The following is a 17,391-nucleotide window of genomic DNA, read 5'->3' on the forward strand; positions in this document are numbered from 1 at the left end:
GGCGAGGAAATTAAAACCTCTCTGCTGTTTGCCGTTGGTTCTCTCATTTCTTACACTCCGTAAAAGGCAGAGGAGTGATGGTTTTAGCAGCGGAAAGGCGAGGCCAGATTTTGAGGACGTGTATCTCAGTCCGTAGATTTGTAACATTGGTGTTCTGGCTTTATACAATATAAAACAGTGGGGAAAAATAGAAACTTTTGAGAACTAGAAGTTACGCAGAGAAGGCTGAAGCTGTAAATTTGCTGATTTCACGCTGAGGAGTCTCGTGGTATAGTACGCACTGCTCCATGCGTCAGGCCTAGGTGCGCGACTCCGTCGCGCTGGGGAGCTCGTCGGCGGGATCGCCCTCACTGAGGGGCGCACGTCGGGGTTCCCAGCGGGGAATCAGGGCGCCTCCTCTCTGAGCCGGGGTCTCGCTGGCAAATCTGGTTTTGTCGCAAACCTTCAGCTACGCTGAGGAGAAGGCTTGACAGCACTGTACTGTTGCCTAAGATTAGGCTTTGTTTGTTCCCGTCTTTAACAGACGGCTTAGCAATGAAAAGTGAAACCAGGCTAATTATTATATGTCTGAGTAGGAGGATTGCAGGGGAGGGGGGATATTTTTATTCTCAGGTATAACAAATATATATAAAGAGGACACTGCTTCAGATAGAGGAGAATGCTTGAAAGTTAAGATGGATATAAAAACTATATGGTCCAGAATAACATATCACTTCAATACAGATCCAAAAAGAAAAAAAATGGTAGGATGCTACAGGCTGAATCCAGTATTAACAGTCTCAAATTTCATTGTAGTAGAATGAAATTAGCATTTTATCTACAAAACAAGCCTAAGAAAGAAAGGCACCCCGTCTGTAGGTTGGGATTCAGCAGCAGAATTTGATTCTTGACTCTTAGCTGTATTAGATTTTTTCACATTAATTCACCTTTACACTGCCCAAATGGAACTGAAGAACTGATGTGCAATGTGGCTTTATGCCACAGTCAAATCCAGTTTTATAAGCAGAACCTGCTAGCAGTTATAGCAGATAACTGCTTTTCTGGCACTTGGTCAGAGCAGGTACAGAAGGAATAGTCAGCTGCAGATCTACTTTCTACTACAGCTCTTCTAAAGTCCAGGCTTCATGGGGGATGATCTAGTGAGATTTTCTAAAATAACTAAAAATAGCACAGAAAGCTAAACAAAAGCGTATAGTGCAGGTCAACAATTTGGAGAAAATTCACATTTCTAGGATTTCAGTCCTCTGAAGTTCATCTTGGGGGTTGATAAGTACTTATTGCACAGGACTTTTTTCACATCTCCTCACTATGAGAGCCTGTTTTACACTTGAGCCAAGCCTCTTATTCATATACTGCCAAACATGTAGCACAGGAGTTGACAAGCTGTGCTTACACAGAAGGTAGGTAAGAATAAATTAAATTAGATCATTGGCTTCATAGCAGATGGCGGGTTAATCCAGTTTGCGAAGTCAGTTCTGAAAAAAATGCTTATATGTTTGTGGATATTTACTTGAGTATGCTGCAAAATTGCAAGAACTGAGTTACCTTATCTGAAAGTGACAGTTTGTTTATTTAAATGTTGAACAAAATAAGCAATCTGGTCATTTACTTCACAGGTAAAGGCCCAAGCTCTGGTTCTGAACAGTTCCCAACTGGTTTTGATTACAGAAGTAATATAAAGTAACCAAAAATCTGCCTCTGGATAGAGAAAATCCCTCAGACAGCATAAAGCCATATTAGCTTTTCATGTCATTTTTCCATGAAGGAAAATTATGGGTAGGATAGAAGATACAGGCCTTTAATTTATCTTCTGCAAGAGATCTGTTTTGTACCTAATAATTATTTTTTCCTAAGAGGCATAATAAATTAGCCAAGAGAAGCTCTGTGCTACCACAAATAGAATCTTCTGTATTCAAGATAACTCATGTAAAGTTACCTTGAGTGACTCCACCCTGCGGTGTCCGGAGAAGAAACTTAGGTTCGCCATAGTCACATGGCACCCCCCATTCTCTTTAGCACCGCCAAATGTAGTAGCTGGACTAAAATCCTTATCTATCTTGTAAAAACTGTACATCCACTTTTTTGCTTCAATTTTATCTGAAACTTTATTTGAATTAGACAGGGCTATCTAAAAATGTATTAATGAGTACAAGTAATATCTCCAGACATTTTGTAAAGAGGGTCAAATTTTGCCTTTAGATGTATTTGCCTGCCTCCAAATCACCTTAATCAGAACAGTGTGGAACTCTGCTTATAGCAGAATGCAACTCATAAGTAACAGAGAGCAGAGAAATAATATAATGGTAGAGGAGAGGTGAATATACTGAAGGTTCAAGCAAGCCAAGAAAGAATATCTTTTCAGATGAGATTTGCAGTAGGATGGAAGAATCAAGCAAACACAGGAATCAAGGTGGATATTCAAGAATGCCATGTAAAGAAGCAAAGTTGCTAACAGCAGCGTGAATATTGGCACTCAGCTTTTATCTGAGAGGTTTGGTTAGACCCAGATGAGGGGATAGGGGTTGATTCACTGCAGCCCTTCCTAACTTTAAGTAGGAATTTTGCAGCTGTGAAACTTGATGCTAAGAAGCTGTTTAGTCTGCCCTTACCCAATAGTCTATGGTTTTGCTGGAAACTGGAGAATTCACCAATGATCTTATGGTACCCTGCCAGTAGCTAAGATATTTTAAGTGGTGCAAAATATAAGATATCTGATTGCAAAATTTCTCTGGAATGCCGGGTGGCCAGAGCCTAAGTAGATTTTTGCTTTTTCTGTAATCGCAATGTAGTCATCAAACCCCGAGGGCTGTTTTTGTGTTCTATCAGAAGTTGACCTGTGCCTAATAGTGCATCTTCAGTCATAATGGTGAGGTTCAATGCCATTGAGGAGTCAACAGCCAGCCCTCAAAACTGCTGTAGGCAGGTCCTCCTCTCTTTATAAACATCAGTCTGGAAGACTGAACTGCAAGGAAAAGGCAGATGCCTTCCTCAGAAACCAAATCTCTCTCCTCTTTACCCAACACAGTTGAATCTTACAAATGTATTTATATGGTGGTAAAAAAACATTGTGGCCTTGTATTCAATTCCACTTCAGTATCTGTGTCATCCTTTCAACTGGATGTTGAGTTCTTTGTGTACAGGGGGGAAGAGCAAAAGCCAGAAATCCACTGGAAAATTAAAAGGGAGATTGACTCGAAAGAGAAGATATTTGATTATTTTATATAATAGAAAATATTGATATTTTCAATAAAAGTCAGTACATGCAGTACTACTTACTTGTCTTTACGATCTTCTAAAGAGAGTTGAGAGAGATATAGTTGAAAATTTTAAGTTAATCTTACTTGGTGAAGTATCTGAATATTTAAAATATGATGCGTGTACAATATAGGAAACAGACTTCGTCAAAATTCTGTCTACCTTAGGTGAAAGAAGATTATTGGTGAAAACAAAAGAGGGAAGCTCAGGCTCTGTGTCTCCTAAATATACGTGTATTATTCCCTGTAGTTATCTTCTGGAAAAGGTATTTCTAAGAATTAATGGCTTTTGGTGCTGTATGTAGTCTGATTACTACTAGAGTAATACCTAGATCTGAAGGTAATTTGTCTAGAGCTACAGTTTGCCTGCATACCAACTTGATAGGTAATGTAATGAAAGTCAGATTTATTTTAACATTGCAAGATGACCAGGTTTCTACAGTGATAGAAGTCAGTCAGTTTAGTTCAGGTAGAACTTATTTTCATAGCAATGTGCTTTGTTATTCAAGTACTCGAGCTCTACGCTGTTTAACGGGAAGCTGGTCTGCCAGTATCACACACAGTCTCCCACAGACTAGAAGTCAGGAGTCCAAGGCTGGCAGAGACCAGCATCTCTATAAGGCAGTTGGTGTTTTTCAGGGAGGAAGCAGACTGTCAAACATACATACAAACAGTTTTGCTAGCTTGCCAAGCTTTGGCATGAACTATAAAAACAACAGCACTTCCTCAGCCTGAAGGGAAGCAAGCAAACTAGTCGAACTGGTGCGAATGGATGACAAAATGCATAATGTATGTAATTTGGAAACGACAGAGAGTAAGCAAAAATATGCATTACATGTTCAGTCCTTTTTTTGTGACGTGCCCTCTGTAGCACACACAAATACTCTCTTAAGATAGATACAATAATAACAATGAAAATAGCGTAAGAAAGTATAAGTTATGTTTCATGATTGTATGACCACTAAAAAGTTTTATATATGCAATTATGCTTTGCATCCACTGTTAATGTTTCATGTATTAATATAATTATTTTCATTAATATAGATTAAATATGTGTTCATTAATTATCACTCCCATTACACTTTGTTCCTTTTTGTTGTTACTGACTTTTTAAATCATAATAATGCCTAGAAGCTCAGGCCAGGAGCAAGAGCCGCATGCTCTGGAGTTGTGAAGGCATGCTGATTTCTGTTGTACCTTTTTTACGTAGCAGTAATCTGTCTTGCATTAATAAGCTCGAGGATCAGAGCATGGGTCTGTGTGATCTGACTGCAAGCCCCCTTTTCAAAGCATTATCGCAGTCCCTTGGCAGTTTCCAGTCAATGGAATATGAAGCAATCAAGGCAAATCTCTGTCTTGAGAGCTCTCCTCTGACACTGGAGTAATCCTCTACCATCTCTTCTGGGGAGTGCGAATTTACATTTCAGTGGTGTCTCCAGAGACCAGATCTGATCTTGAAGCCGTGGTCTGAGAATTCAGTAAACTTGCCTCTCTTCTCCTGAAGCCAGTATGAAAATATAAATGTGGCACAAAGTCTGTGTAGTGTCACCTCACTAATTCAGTAGAAATGCTGTCATTTGCCTGTGCCTGACCTGGCTCATATTTCTACTGCCGAGTGATCCAGGAGGGCACAGATCTGGAATTAATGCTGGTGGATTGGCAGCTTCGCGTTCCAGTGGTGGGTTTGGCAAGCCCTGGGCAGGAGCCCATTGGAGGCATGGGTTTCTGCTTTACAATTTAGCTGTTAAGCATGCAAGGGAGACATGTGAGCAAACACCCAGAAAACAGATGAGGACTGCAATGTGCAGGTTTCCTGTTCGTATCATGATTTTTTCTTAAAGTATATGCAAGTATAAGAGAAAACAGTGCACTTTCTAAATGCAAGGCCCCGTCCCAGATCACCTTCATTTTTCCTGCACGTCCTTGAGGTTCCAATAGCATTCAGGAAAAGCAGCTATATTGTCTATATTTTTAGACTTCCACGGCAGGCAGCTCCTACTCGATGCAAATTGCTGCATGTGGCTAAAGAGACTGTTACTCAGTTTTTGCTCTTTATATGATGTTTTCATCCCCTCTATGGGGGGGTATATTCAATCCATATTTTAGTGGGTCATCAGTCCTCCCTGCTGAGTTACTTCAGTGCTGAGGCAACCTCTTCCTTGAATAATTTGTCCTCCTCAGTAAGACCTAGGTAATTGGCTAGAAAGACAGCAGTACAATCATATTATGCTTAAAATAAGATCTTCTGTTGCTGTCTTTCTCCTACTGTCCTTCGATGCCTCAGATCAAAAGCAACCAAAAGGAAAACATAAAAAGTGAATGGCTATGTAGCCAGAATGGAATAGATAGCTAGATAAAGATACATTTTATAACTTCAAAAAAGGGTTAATAATTTTAATAGCTTTCCCAATGCATAAATAACAACTATTTTTCTGTTCTTGTTCATTTTAGACTAATTGAATATATTTTAGATACAGAGCCAGGATCTTATCTGCAATGTAATTCTAGAGTAAATCTATCCAAGTCAGTGTTTTTACTCATGTTTAGACTAATCTAAATGAAAAGATTTGGGAATGCAGTGGGCACAATTTCACTTAGAACAGGGTTGGAAAGGGTTAGAAATTTTACTTTGCAGCAGTGTTTTAAACAAACTCTGAGCTCTTTGGCAGTTGAAAGTTGATGGACATCATTGATATAGTGTTAGAGTCTGTCACAGAATATTTAATTCATGCAACTGTTATCCTATTATTGCAAGTATTTCCATTAATTGCTGTAGAAATTCATCACCCTGACCTGGCTGAGCTCCAAAAGAAAGTGTGGAAGCTAATTAAACATTGAGTTTTAAGGTAAAATAGTAAATTGCTCATTAGAATCCGAGGAATTCTGATTTATTCCTGACAGAACTGAGTAATATTTCACTTTGCAGAAATTGGGTCATAGCATTCTTTTTCAGTCTGACTGACAGTGCTGTAGCTTAGAAATCAATTAATTGGTCTTCATTTTTTTGCAGCAGTACACTTGTTTGGTTTAACCTGGCAACTACAGCCTGTTGAAGGGCAGCTATATGAAAATGGAGTTAGCAAAGGAAATAGAGGAACAGAATCCATAGATACTACTTACTCGCCGATTGGAGGAAAAGTTTCTGATAAAACAGAAAAAAAAGGTATGTATGAATGGGGAAAAAAAAGACAGTTTAGGAACATTTAAACTTTACTACAATTCTGATTCTGTATTTGCTACAGATTTTGAATAAAAGTTGTATCTTCTCTGGTATAATTTTAAAATGGATATCAAAAGTCCATATCGTGATTATGTTTCCTTTAGGAGAACTCTTACTGAAATTACCAGAGTGAACCAAGCCTTTAGGAAAGTTACGTTCAATACCAAAACAATTGCCCTTCTTATGTGAGAGAAGAGAGATTAGAGAGTTTGGGGGGGTCTTTTTTAAGGCAGGAAAGGAGAGCCCTATCTGCCAAGTTCCCCGTTTATGCAAAGGGCTTGATGCTGCGCCTGTGTCTCATAGACCAAAGCCAGTCTTAGGGCAAGTGAAAATCTTTGTACTGACAGGCCAGAACATGCAGAAGGTTAGAAATCCTAATGCTTTTAAAGGCATCCAATCCTTTAAGGCTTAAGCTAAAATACAGCATCCCTGTCAAATCCTAGTTCACCCAGTCGTAGTGAATGAGTTTGCAGGAATCTGCTGAGGTTTCACGTAATGCCTGAGCCGGTCCAAAGGCTCCCTGCTGCCCTGGGACGGTGGGGTTCTCGCCCCGCTTTCTCGCTGTGCATCCTCACAGCTTCGCCATGCCTCTGCAGGGATCGTCTGAGGTGCAAGTGACTCGCCTCAGTTTGCTCTGCAGGCAGCAAATGGCTTCGGGGGGAAGGTGGATAGTCTTCTGCCACCTTAGTGAGCTGGCCTGGCTCTTCTGAAGGGGCAGACAAGTGCCTGAGTTGGCACAGGACTGCACAACCAGGAGTGTGAAGCAGAGAGCAGGGCAACTTGGAGAGACGTGCAGTTTCTTCCTGTCAAATCCTTTCATTTAATATTGCTAGATCATCCACCCCTGTATTAGTTACAAGCTCTGACACGTATTTCCCATTGACCACTACGTGATGACTGACCACAATGATGTTTTATGACTGTAGGAAGCAGATGGCCCTCCTATTTCTTCTTATGATACTTAGAAAAAAAGAAAAAGTGGATAAATCAAATAGATTAGATCAGAGAAAAGTAAATGAGAGTATAATACAAACACCAGTTGTTTGAAGGAAGGTAAGATTGTCCTGAGAGCTCTGCAACAATGTGAGATCTTCAGAGTTTTCAATTTCCATAGCAGAGCAGCTGTCTGATTTTGTGTATGCCAGGTAAGATCTGACTCTTGATGAGATGAGGTGGAGCATTATTTTTCCAGACCCTCCAGAAGGAAGATTACATCCCACAACAGTAGTCTTACAAATCAATGTGGCACAACTGCTAAGAGATCATGTTAGATAAATGAGCAATGATATTTTATTTTCCATTATTTCTTCCCTTAGAATGGATTGATGGTGAATTACATTTAATGTTTTATACGCTTTGGTATTGTTGTCCCAGTACACTGTGGGAAATATCCAACCTATCTCAAATAGTTCTTCTCGACTGCATTAAATAATTTTGTCAATAGATTACAGATTTAACAAAGGCTCTTCCAAAGCATTTGGTTTCCAAAGGAGGAGGTACAGGAAAAACATCAAAACATGGTCTTAAAAGTTAGAGATGCTTGAAAACAGAGAAGAGAAGATGTGGGTCAATATTGACCAGATGTGGTAGATAAGACAGACAAATCTCCTTGCCCCAAACAGTCCGAACCGCATGTGAAGCCACAGGATTCACCAAAAACACTGAAGCACAGACATGTCGCTGGGAGCTCATCAAGCAGTGTCAGAGACCAGTCTTGAATGTAGTTAGACTGTTGTCCCACCTTGTCCCCTTCCACCTTTAGGGGTAACTTGTAATACAGGGCATGCTAACTGGGAGTATGCACTTGGGAAAGCACAGGAAAAAAGTGTGAGCTTAGTACCAGGCATTGGTACATGGGCTCTGGCTATTTTCTGTTTTTTTTTTTTAAATTCACTATCCCCCCATCTTTTTTAATAGATACTAATGATTTTATTCCCAGTGCTTGCACCAAATCCTCCATGTAGATACGGTGGGAAGGAGGGTTTGGAAACAGGCAGCTCCTTTCACTTCAGCAGTGTACCACAGAAAGAGTTGATTTTTTGCCTCTAAATTTGAAGCCCCTAGTGCGATCTCACAGGAATAAATAATTACTGCCAGGTACTGTGACCTCCCAATTTCCCAACTCTATGTAGCTGCATAGGATGCTTTGCCAGACTCTGAAAGCATATATTTTAACTGATCTTTTAATGAAAAACAAGTTGACAAACCAGCAAGTCAGATTTCTTTAAGAAATCATTTTATAACACACTGACCCGTGGCTATGAGTTAACGTTTTAATGCGTAGCGATGTGATTAAAAACTCAGGCGTCCTATTGATGCTGGTATTTACCCAGGGAGTACAAGGAGATTGATTGTTTCAGGATCAGTAATAATCAGCATATGGGTACTTTCTTGTGAAGATAATTGGCACCATGCTGTTCAGAGTTTTACTTTCTTGAAGCCAAAAGAAGCCTGTGATTAGGAATCTATCTTAGACTTTCAGACTTACAAGGAAAGTGTACTTGGAAAGAATAGGAAGGAGGTAATAGTTGGTGAGATCGGGAGCTATGTCAGGAACAGAATGTAGATAATTAAATGATACCTTTTTGTAGGAATAATGCTGTTACGAGAAAGATGTTTTGAGAACAAGTGCAGGAATTGTATCATAATTTGAAATGCTTATTTCACAATGTCTTTCAAGAAAGAGCAAGAAAGTGTAAGAGGATAGTCTGTGAATAGCGTATCTTCAGATGGCTTGTTTGCACAGCCAAATACCTGTGTAGTTCAATTAAGCACAGAAACAGAGCTGAATTATTTTTCTCTAAGGAAGAAACAATGGCTCAGTGAATATGAAAACATGCACTTCAGACAGGGCTCTTACAGTAGCCATTTCATGCTGTATGTTTATCTGAAAAAATAACGTGAAAGGAAGGGATGCTGCAACTACATACTCTCAGTGGGCAATATATATTTTTTTCATGTATGCTACCGTTGTCAATAGCAACATGCACTTCTTTCATATATAATGAAATAAAACTAAATCTAAATGCATGTGATTTTTTTTAAGAATACATGAAATTATTACCAGAACAAAGGCATTTTCAGCCAAATGTGGAAAAACTTCTGAGATATGTTGTTTTGAGCCTAGCAAAACTAACACATTAATTAAGCAAAATTTGATAGCATCAGTTAGTTAAAATACTCTTTCTCCAAGGACGCCTGTGCCCTAACTAATGATGCAATGCTTTTTATTTTCAACAAAGAACCAAGCCTTTTCACTTTGACAAACTGAAAAGCAGTTACTACATTTTTAAAGGACCTTGAACATGGACCAGTAATGCCATTAACTTCAAAAATGATACTGTATCCTTGACTTTCTACTTAGTGCTCTGCCATCTTGTAATTGAATCTCATTAATTACTATGTGTCAATATCACAAAAAAGTTCCTCCGTGTTTTATTTAACCCAAGGTAATTGCTTGCAAAGAATCACTAAGATTTAATATCTCTGGAGTACTGGAAACGGGAAAAAAATTTAAATTTACATCAGCCAAGTAGGATCTAGTATGTGGGTTGGGGCAGGAGGAGAGGCCCCTTTTGTGCCCAACTGCATTAGAAGCTTAAATATATTTTCAAAACTGAATATTCAAGGTTGGGGGGAGGGTCCACAAAAAATTGAAAAAGCATTGTTAAAGCAGCAGTTTGAAAATATTTTAGCTCGTGAACTAAGTAACAGGTTTGTTTTTTAGAGTTCTAGAAAATGAGTTTTGTGCTCTAAGAATAGATTTTTTTTATGTGGCAAGGTGTTAAAAGTCACTTCTAGTTTTTGCTGTAGCTTTGTTTCTGGTGACACAAAGCAGCCGTAAAGCTGGAAGATCCAGTACCCTGAGAATTGGTCCTGCCCTGCAAATTAAGTCTCTATTCATTAAGAATGCTAAGTGCCTCTTACACTAGTTAAAGCCTACGTAAGAGCCCACTGAGGATCTTGATGCTATTAATATGTTTAGGAAAAAGCTGGCCATAGCTTTGCTACTGCCGTTTTCATTTCCAATAAAAATTTACAATATTTCAGGTAGATTATGTTCTATTACATATTTATATGCATTATTGTAAAAAGTGAGATTCCAGTCATTTTTGATTGCCCCTCTTTATCCTTCATCCTGATGTTGGAATGAAATGAAGCGTAAATGGCTAAGGCTGCTGATTTCAGTTTTCTGCTCTCGGGTCCTTCTTGGATGTAGCACCTTATCTTGTTTCTTTTTCTAGTCAAGAACATGAGTTTTGCAAATCTTATGATGGAGTTACCTAAGATGTTAGCAGGACTGAGTCCATGACTTGCAGCTTGTCAGGATGCTGATCGCTGGCAGGCATTAAAGTACAGAAAGATGGTGATACGAGCCAGCAAAGCAAGCCAGCTCCAATTTAGTTTGGCAATGACTTCTTTACACATTCCATTTCCCTTTCTATTTCAGCTCTGTCATACCCTTGTGTAAAGTTACATACTGTAGATGTCTGCAAATTTATTGTTAGGCATTATGAAGTTATGCCAATTTTTGCTATAGATTTAATGCCTGTCCCTATCCTTATGCCCTTGTATATCCTTTTATGCAGAAAGACCAAGCAAAAACAGATGTTCTTTATTTCTCTAGGACTAGAATATCACTGCCATAATAAAATCATTAGGAACAGTGGTTAATAGGAATCCAGGCTTGGACATGGTCTCTGACCTGCCAGATTTGATACGTTTTCTGCCTTCACCAGCATCCATTTGTGTAGCTTATGCAATGGCCCTTCGGCAGTAGCCTGGATGATGTGCCCGAGGAAGCTGCCCCCTGCGCTCTCTGTGCTTTTGCAGTTCCACGGGTTTTGTTTGCACAGCCTGATGGTCAGATAAAAAGACCGTGGTTACCTCAATGGCACTGGGACCTTGCTGTAATCAGGAGCATGTTCTAAGACGTCCAGGGCAAAAATGCTCTACAGTGTATATTGTTGTAAATGTTGCAGGCAAGTTTGTTTATATTTTTCAATTGAACAAAAAAATACAATGGATTCAGTCAAATGTCCTCAGTTTAGGAGTTGGTTTCAATATATTCCAATATATCTAAGGGCCTGACCTATTATTTTCACCCACTATGAATATGACAATTGATTGTTTTCTTTGTTTCTGGAAAACTAGTGTTTCAGAAGGGACGGGCCATAGACACAGGAGAAGTTGAGATTGGAGCACAAGTTATGCAGACCATCCCACCTGGTTTATTCTGGCGCTTTCAGATTACTATACATCACCCCATGTACCTGAAATTTAACATTTCACTGGCGAAGGATTCTCTGCTGGGAATTTATGGCCGAAGAAACATTCCACCTACTCATACTCAGGTAATTAGTAATAAAGTAATTCTATCATGCTTTACATTTTCAAACAGCAAAGTGGATGCTAATGTTCACAATGCACTTTCAAAGCACAGAGGATGAAAGGAAGGAACTGAATGTAACCACGAAAAGCAGACTGTTCATCCCTTTCTTTTACTGAGGTCTAGCTATACCCTCAAACTGTTCTCTTTCAGACAGAGGGGACAGGATGGTACTAGAAAGGTCAGCAATTCTGGCCACCCCAGAGGAGTGTGGGGGAGGCTGGATGGGTGCAACTGCGTAATGGTGTAGCACCAGCACCTTCTGTGGGAGCAGTGGGCTGGTGTGCCAGATCCTTTGAAAATGCTTTAGTCTTTTTAGTATTTCATCTCCATCAAAACAAACAGATTACATAGGTAGTATAAAGATCTAATAGAAAAAAAAGCTGCTTCTAATTCTGATTTCTAATATGAAGGTAACTTCTGAGTGTTTACTACTAGGGATTTTGCAGGAGAAAGCAGAGCAATGAGCTAAGCAATAAGAATATGCAGTATTGCTAGTCATGCTGAATCATTTTTTTAGACTTAACATATTTGGCATATTAAAATATCATTTGTATGGATAATTAAGAGATTTATCAGTTTCGTTATAGCAGGATCACATGGTATGTAATAAGTTTACAGAAATACATGGAATCATGGAAAGATTGTTTGGAAGAGACCTCTGGATGTAATCAAGTCCAACCTCAAAAATGATTCACTAGAGCTTTCATCTCAGAAATGTTAAATGCTCTTAGCTGTCATTGGCTTTAACTGAAGCTGTGTCTTCAGCTGAGCTGAAGTTGAACTTTTCTGAAAATCAGGCTGGAGAATGCCTAGAAAAAGCTAGAGAAATATAGCCATCTCTTAAACAGGGATTCATAGAAAGGTTTACATCTTCTCAGATACTTTGAGGTTAATTGGTTTTAAAGCTGTTGGTATCCACTCCATTAAGTATTACTTTTTTCACTGTCACAAAATAGATGTTTATTTGCATTAATAAAATTAAATACAAAGAAAAAAGTATATGCAGGTGTTGATATGTGATATTTAAGTGACAAACATTTAAAAATCTGGTATAGAACAATAGCCTATTTAATCTACATTTGGTGTTTGAGATTAATCACAGTGTAACCTAGGCACTCCAGCTTGGGAATTTTGGAATTGTTCCTATTAAAGAGATGTAGTTTTTGAAGTAAGTCTGCTGGATTTAATGGAGCAGGTCTGAATTTATCCAGCTGTAGTAGAGAGAAAGTCTTGATGCCAGATTTCTGACCTGCTATAGGTCTTTTTTATATGGAATGAAGGACTGAAGCTAAATGGACCAGGTTATGCAACTTGTATTCACATTGGTGAATACTTATTCAATAGGGTAGTTCCTCTGAAGATTTCAGTGGTTTAGCCCTGTTTGACTGAGACAGTGCAGAGTAGATTCTATAAAAATTTGCCAGATGGTTAATTTTTACTCATTATTATTTCAGTTTGATTTTGTAAAACTGATGGATGGAAAACAGTTAATTAAACAAGAACCAAGAAACTCAGAGGAGCCTCAGCAAGCTCCCAGGAATCTGATCTTAACTTCACTGCAAGAGACAGGTTTCATTGAATATATGGATCAAGGAGCTTGGCACATGGCATTTTACAATGATGGAAAGAAAGTGGAGCAAGTATTTGTACTAACTACAGCGATTGGTAAGGACAATTACGATAAAATTATTGCTCTGATTTTTATGTTGGGAAACTGCATTTGAAAAGATATCACTGACCTTGATTACAGCTTCTCTTGCTCTTAAGTTTTATTTCATTTTAGTATATTTGACCTCAGTGGAGTAGCTTCATGCTTATGCCAATATTAGACAAATAGCAACATTTCTGTATTAAAGATGGATATTATCAAAAACTGTGACATTTTCATGTGTTTTAAGATTGCTATATGCTAGCTTAAATATCTGAGTAATTTCTGGTGATATCTTGCTCAAAGTAAAAGAGAATATGTATGTCCTCTCTATTTACATAGGAATCATAAATCCTACAAAAATTATCCAGACTTCAGGTTCTTATTTCAATTATTTTAATCATTTAGAAAATCTAAAAGGCAGCTTTTGTGAGCTTGGTTATGGTTGTTGTTTGATGGAGAGTTGCTGTTATTTTATACGATTATTTCATTGCACCATTTTGTTTGGAACACAAAAGGCAAATATAGGAAACACTGTCCCAGTGGCATCTTAAATCACTATTGCATTGTTAATAAATTAAGGTGGGCAAATGTTTGCAACTTTAGTTGTTGTTAGTGAGCACTGCTCATACATAGGGTTTGTTTGGAATTTTGCGTCAGGTAAAGTGTTGTAGTATTTGTGACAGCGTTGGTTTGCCGTAAGATTTTAACCACTTTGCCCTTTAGTTAACCTGTTCAACCATATGTTTAGCAAGATATCTTTACTAGTAATGGACATGCCATCTGCTCTTTAGAACAATTAGATGCTATTTTTACTAGATGGTAAATACCTTGCAGAAAATGACAGTATCATTCAAATACCAAGATTATGAAGGGCTTGCACAAAATAATGTAAAAAAAAAAAAACAGAGTTGTAATGATGATTTTTATGTGAGAAGGTTTTTATTTGCGATGTTTAGAAAAAAAGCGTCTTTTACTAGCAGGAGAGATGCCGTTATTCAATCCCATATGAGAAAGTAATACTCAAGGAGTCTGTGAAGCATCTTCACAGATGCTCTACGAAGAGTGTGAAACCTGGCCAAACTCCAGCCCAGATCAGAATACAAACACCTTCCTCCTTGTTTATTTCTACTGTAACACGGAAGTGTTTTTACTGGCATTTCTAAGCAATATTTCATCACTGAGTAGCATACCCTCTCCAAGAGAAAGCTGCAGTTTGGTTCTCGTCCCATTTGGGGAAAAGGCGGCGTTGCATCGCTCCTCCTGCCCCGGCCAGGCAGGCTCTCGGAGCAGGCGGCAGCACGAGGCACCATGCAGGCCATGCTCCCCCTCCTTAAACGCAGAAACATATGGGAGGAGAAAGAGGGTTCATGCTGCAAGAAGCTACTGCTGATGCATTTGGAAATAATGCAAGCTATTGTGCTTTTGCAGTCTGCATATTTTCTTCTCATGCTTCCCTTTGTACAATGGTTCTTCATTTCTTTGGAGTTTTTCCCCCAGTGCTCTCATATTCACCAAAAAATCCCTAATTGTCTTCTGATTCTTAACCCATCCTCTTTACCCTAGACTTTGTGAGGTGTCTAGAGCTAGATTCCTATTCTCTCTCTCTCCTGACAAGAGAATCAACCAGAAGCGCAGATGCAGACGCGTTGGATGCAGAGAAAGCTTGGCGGCGTCTCTGCTGCACATCTGTGCCCCCGCGCGAAGCAGCCGTGCCCTCCTCCGCAGCGCCCATTAGGCAGGATTTTGAGTTGCTGGGTTTCAGTTGTGTACAAAATGGATTTTGCTAAGACTTCTGCTAAAGCTCGGGTCAGACTTTCCCCTGGAGGGTTGTCTAATTTGCGTGCAAAATATGGCACGCCTCCAGTGGTTTCATAGCCTGAATGAAGGGCAGCCCGAACTGGACCTTGCGTCCAGAGGAATTCACTTTTCAAACTGTTAATTCCTCATTTCAAGTCAGCGTAGGGATAACTTACCAGGTGGTTCTAGAAACCCGAGAAGTCAGGCAAGTAGATAGATATCTGTAGCATAAGAGAAGAATTGATAATGAACAATGATATGTAAAAGTTAATAATGATCAGCTTATCTGTGAAAAAAACTTACTTCTGAAAAAAGCTAATTTTTTGTCATTGAAACAGACATCTGTGTATTGGTTGTGAATATCTGGTGAACTGCTGTGTAGCAAATGCACCTTCGTTGATATAAACTGATAATGTGAAAGGAAACAAACATTTTAAAAAACAGTAGGATTTTTCAAGAGGAACTTATTTTTGTCTGTCTAAGTGCCCATAAATAAGACCAAAATAAATGTATTTAATTTATTCATATTAGTTGTAGGTTGTGCTTATAGCCCGTCTTTTGACAAGCTAAGTTTGAGTTTAAAAGTATATCAGATTTGATCAACTTAAGTATTCCAATGGTATGGCCTTTCCTGAGAGAAGTTTCTTCTCCCAAAACATCCACTGTGGACAGATACTCTTCGAAAGGATCTGAGTTTTCTTCTGTTTCCCCAGCAGTTGTTACTCTGCGGGGAACGGGACATGTTCCCCGTCTTTCTGCAGCCAGAGGTACTTGCCCAGGTCTCTCGGTGCTTGTGCCCACACAAGAAATAGTCTTTTGGCTGCTCAGTTCCCACTGTTTTGTGACCACCTCCCATCCTGTGCCATGCTGCCCCAAGATGTGTAAGGCTAAGAGGTTCCCCAGCCAAAACTGTGTGATGAAGCATGTGCAGATGTAAGAACAGTATTGAGAGTTTTTTCTTGAGATCTAGTTCTTAGTTTTATATTGCATTGAGCTTCATCACTTTACATAAGACAGTATTTTTTTTCATCTGATTGTGTAGAAGTGGAAATCTTTCCCTTCCCCATGGAAGTCCACTCACATGGTTCAAATGAACACCTTAGAAGACAATTTATTCTATAAGCAGGTTTCAAACAAATTACTTCAACAATAAAAGAGAGTGTTTAAGGTGGACATTTCTCAGCAAATACTTTGGTTCTTGTAGTGCTTTTAATGGTGATAAATTTTACATGAACACTTACTTTAAAAGCTTTCTTGTGTAATATAAATGATGCACTTGTTATCTCCAAGCTGTCAAGGCAAAATCTAATATTTGTAAGTTGCTTGAACAGGAATTTTGTTTTATGCTCCCTATGAATGGAAATGGGCTTTTTACTGCCTCGGCACCTACTTGTATGTTGAGATGTGTCCTGCAGAGTGGTGAAAATGCCATTCATTTCAGAAGTCAACCAATTTCTGTTTTTCTTTGTGCCCAACTCTCCGGATAAATAGAAGTCCTGGATGACTGCTCTACTAATTGCAATGGGAATGGAGAATGTATCTCGGGGCACTGCCACTGTTTCCCAGGGTTCCTTGGTCCCGATTGTGCAAAAGGTAATCTCATATTAACTGACCTACAGTGCATGACAGGGATCATGATTATTGTGTGTGACTGCTGTGCTTGCAAAGATTCAAAGTGATTAAGGGAGATTAAATTCCTTTTTCCAGCCAGATGGCAGATAGAGTACAAGCACAGGCATCGCAAGTCTCTTTATGCTCTATTCTTGCTAAGATGCCTCAACCACTTGTCCCTCAGTGACTTTCGGAGTTAAGATTCCTCCAGCCCTCCTTGCACCCGCTCTTAAAAATACATTTTTAACAAGTGTGTTAGTTTAGCATAGTGTTTACTGTTATTTAAAAGTGACAAACCAGCTGTTTCATTTTGAAGAAACTGGCAGGAGACGATCATATGCTTCTGTGGCCTTAACTTGAATAGGGTGTAGAAGAGAAACCTTTTAGAAACTCTTTTCCAGTGCTTTAGGCAAAAATTTACTAAAAATACTGTAAGTGAGCTTATTTCTGTTTCATATATTTCTGT

The 17,391-nt window shown here is 39.0% G+C and overlaps 1 protein-coding gene across 2 annotated transcripts in view; it reads left to right on the forward strand.

Moving 5' to 3' along the window:
• TENM1 (teneurin transmembrane protein 1) overlaps positions 1 to 17,391 on the forward strand; it is a 251,056-nt gene that overhangs the window by 106,626 nt on the left and 127,039 nt on the right. For both annotated transcript variants that reach the window (XM_026089540.1, XM_026089539.1), the window contains exons 5-8: positions 6,265 to 6,417; positions 11,629 to 11,828; positions 13,321 to 13,531; positions 16,806 to 16,907. In XM_026089540.1, the coding sequence (XP_025945325.1) occupies positions 6,265 to 6,417; positions 11,629 to 11,828; positions 13,321 to 13,531; positions 16,806 to 16,907 (666 nt within the window). The remainder of the gene's footprint in view (positions 1 to 6,264; positions 6,418 to 11,628; positions 11,829 to 13,320; positions 13,532 to 16,805; positions 16,908 to 17,391) is intronic.

This window comes from Apteryx rowi, unplaced genomic scaffold, assembly GCF_003343035.1.
Source record: "Apteryx rowi isolate R43461 unplaced genomic scaffold, aptRow1 scaffold_82, whole genome shotgun sequence".
Classification (NCBI taxonomy): Eukaryota; Metazoa; Chordata; class Aves; order Apterygiformes; family Apterygidae; genus Apteryx; species Apteryx rowi.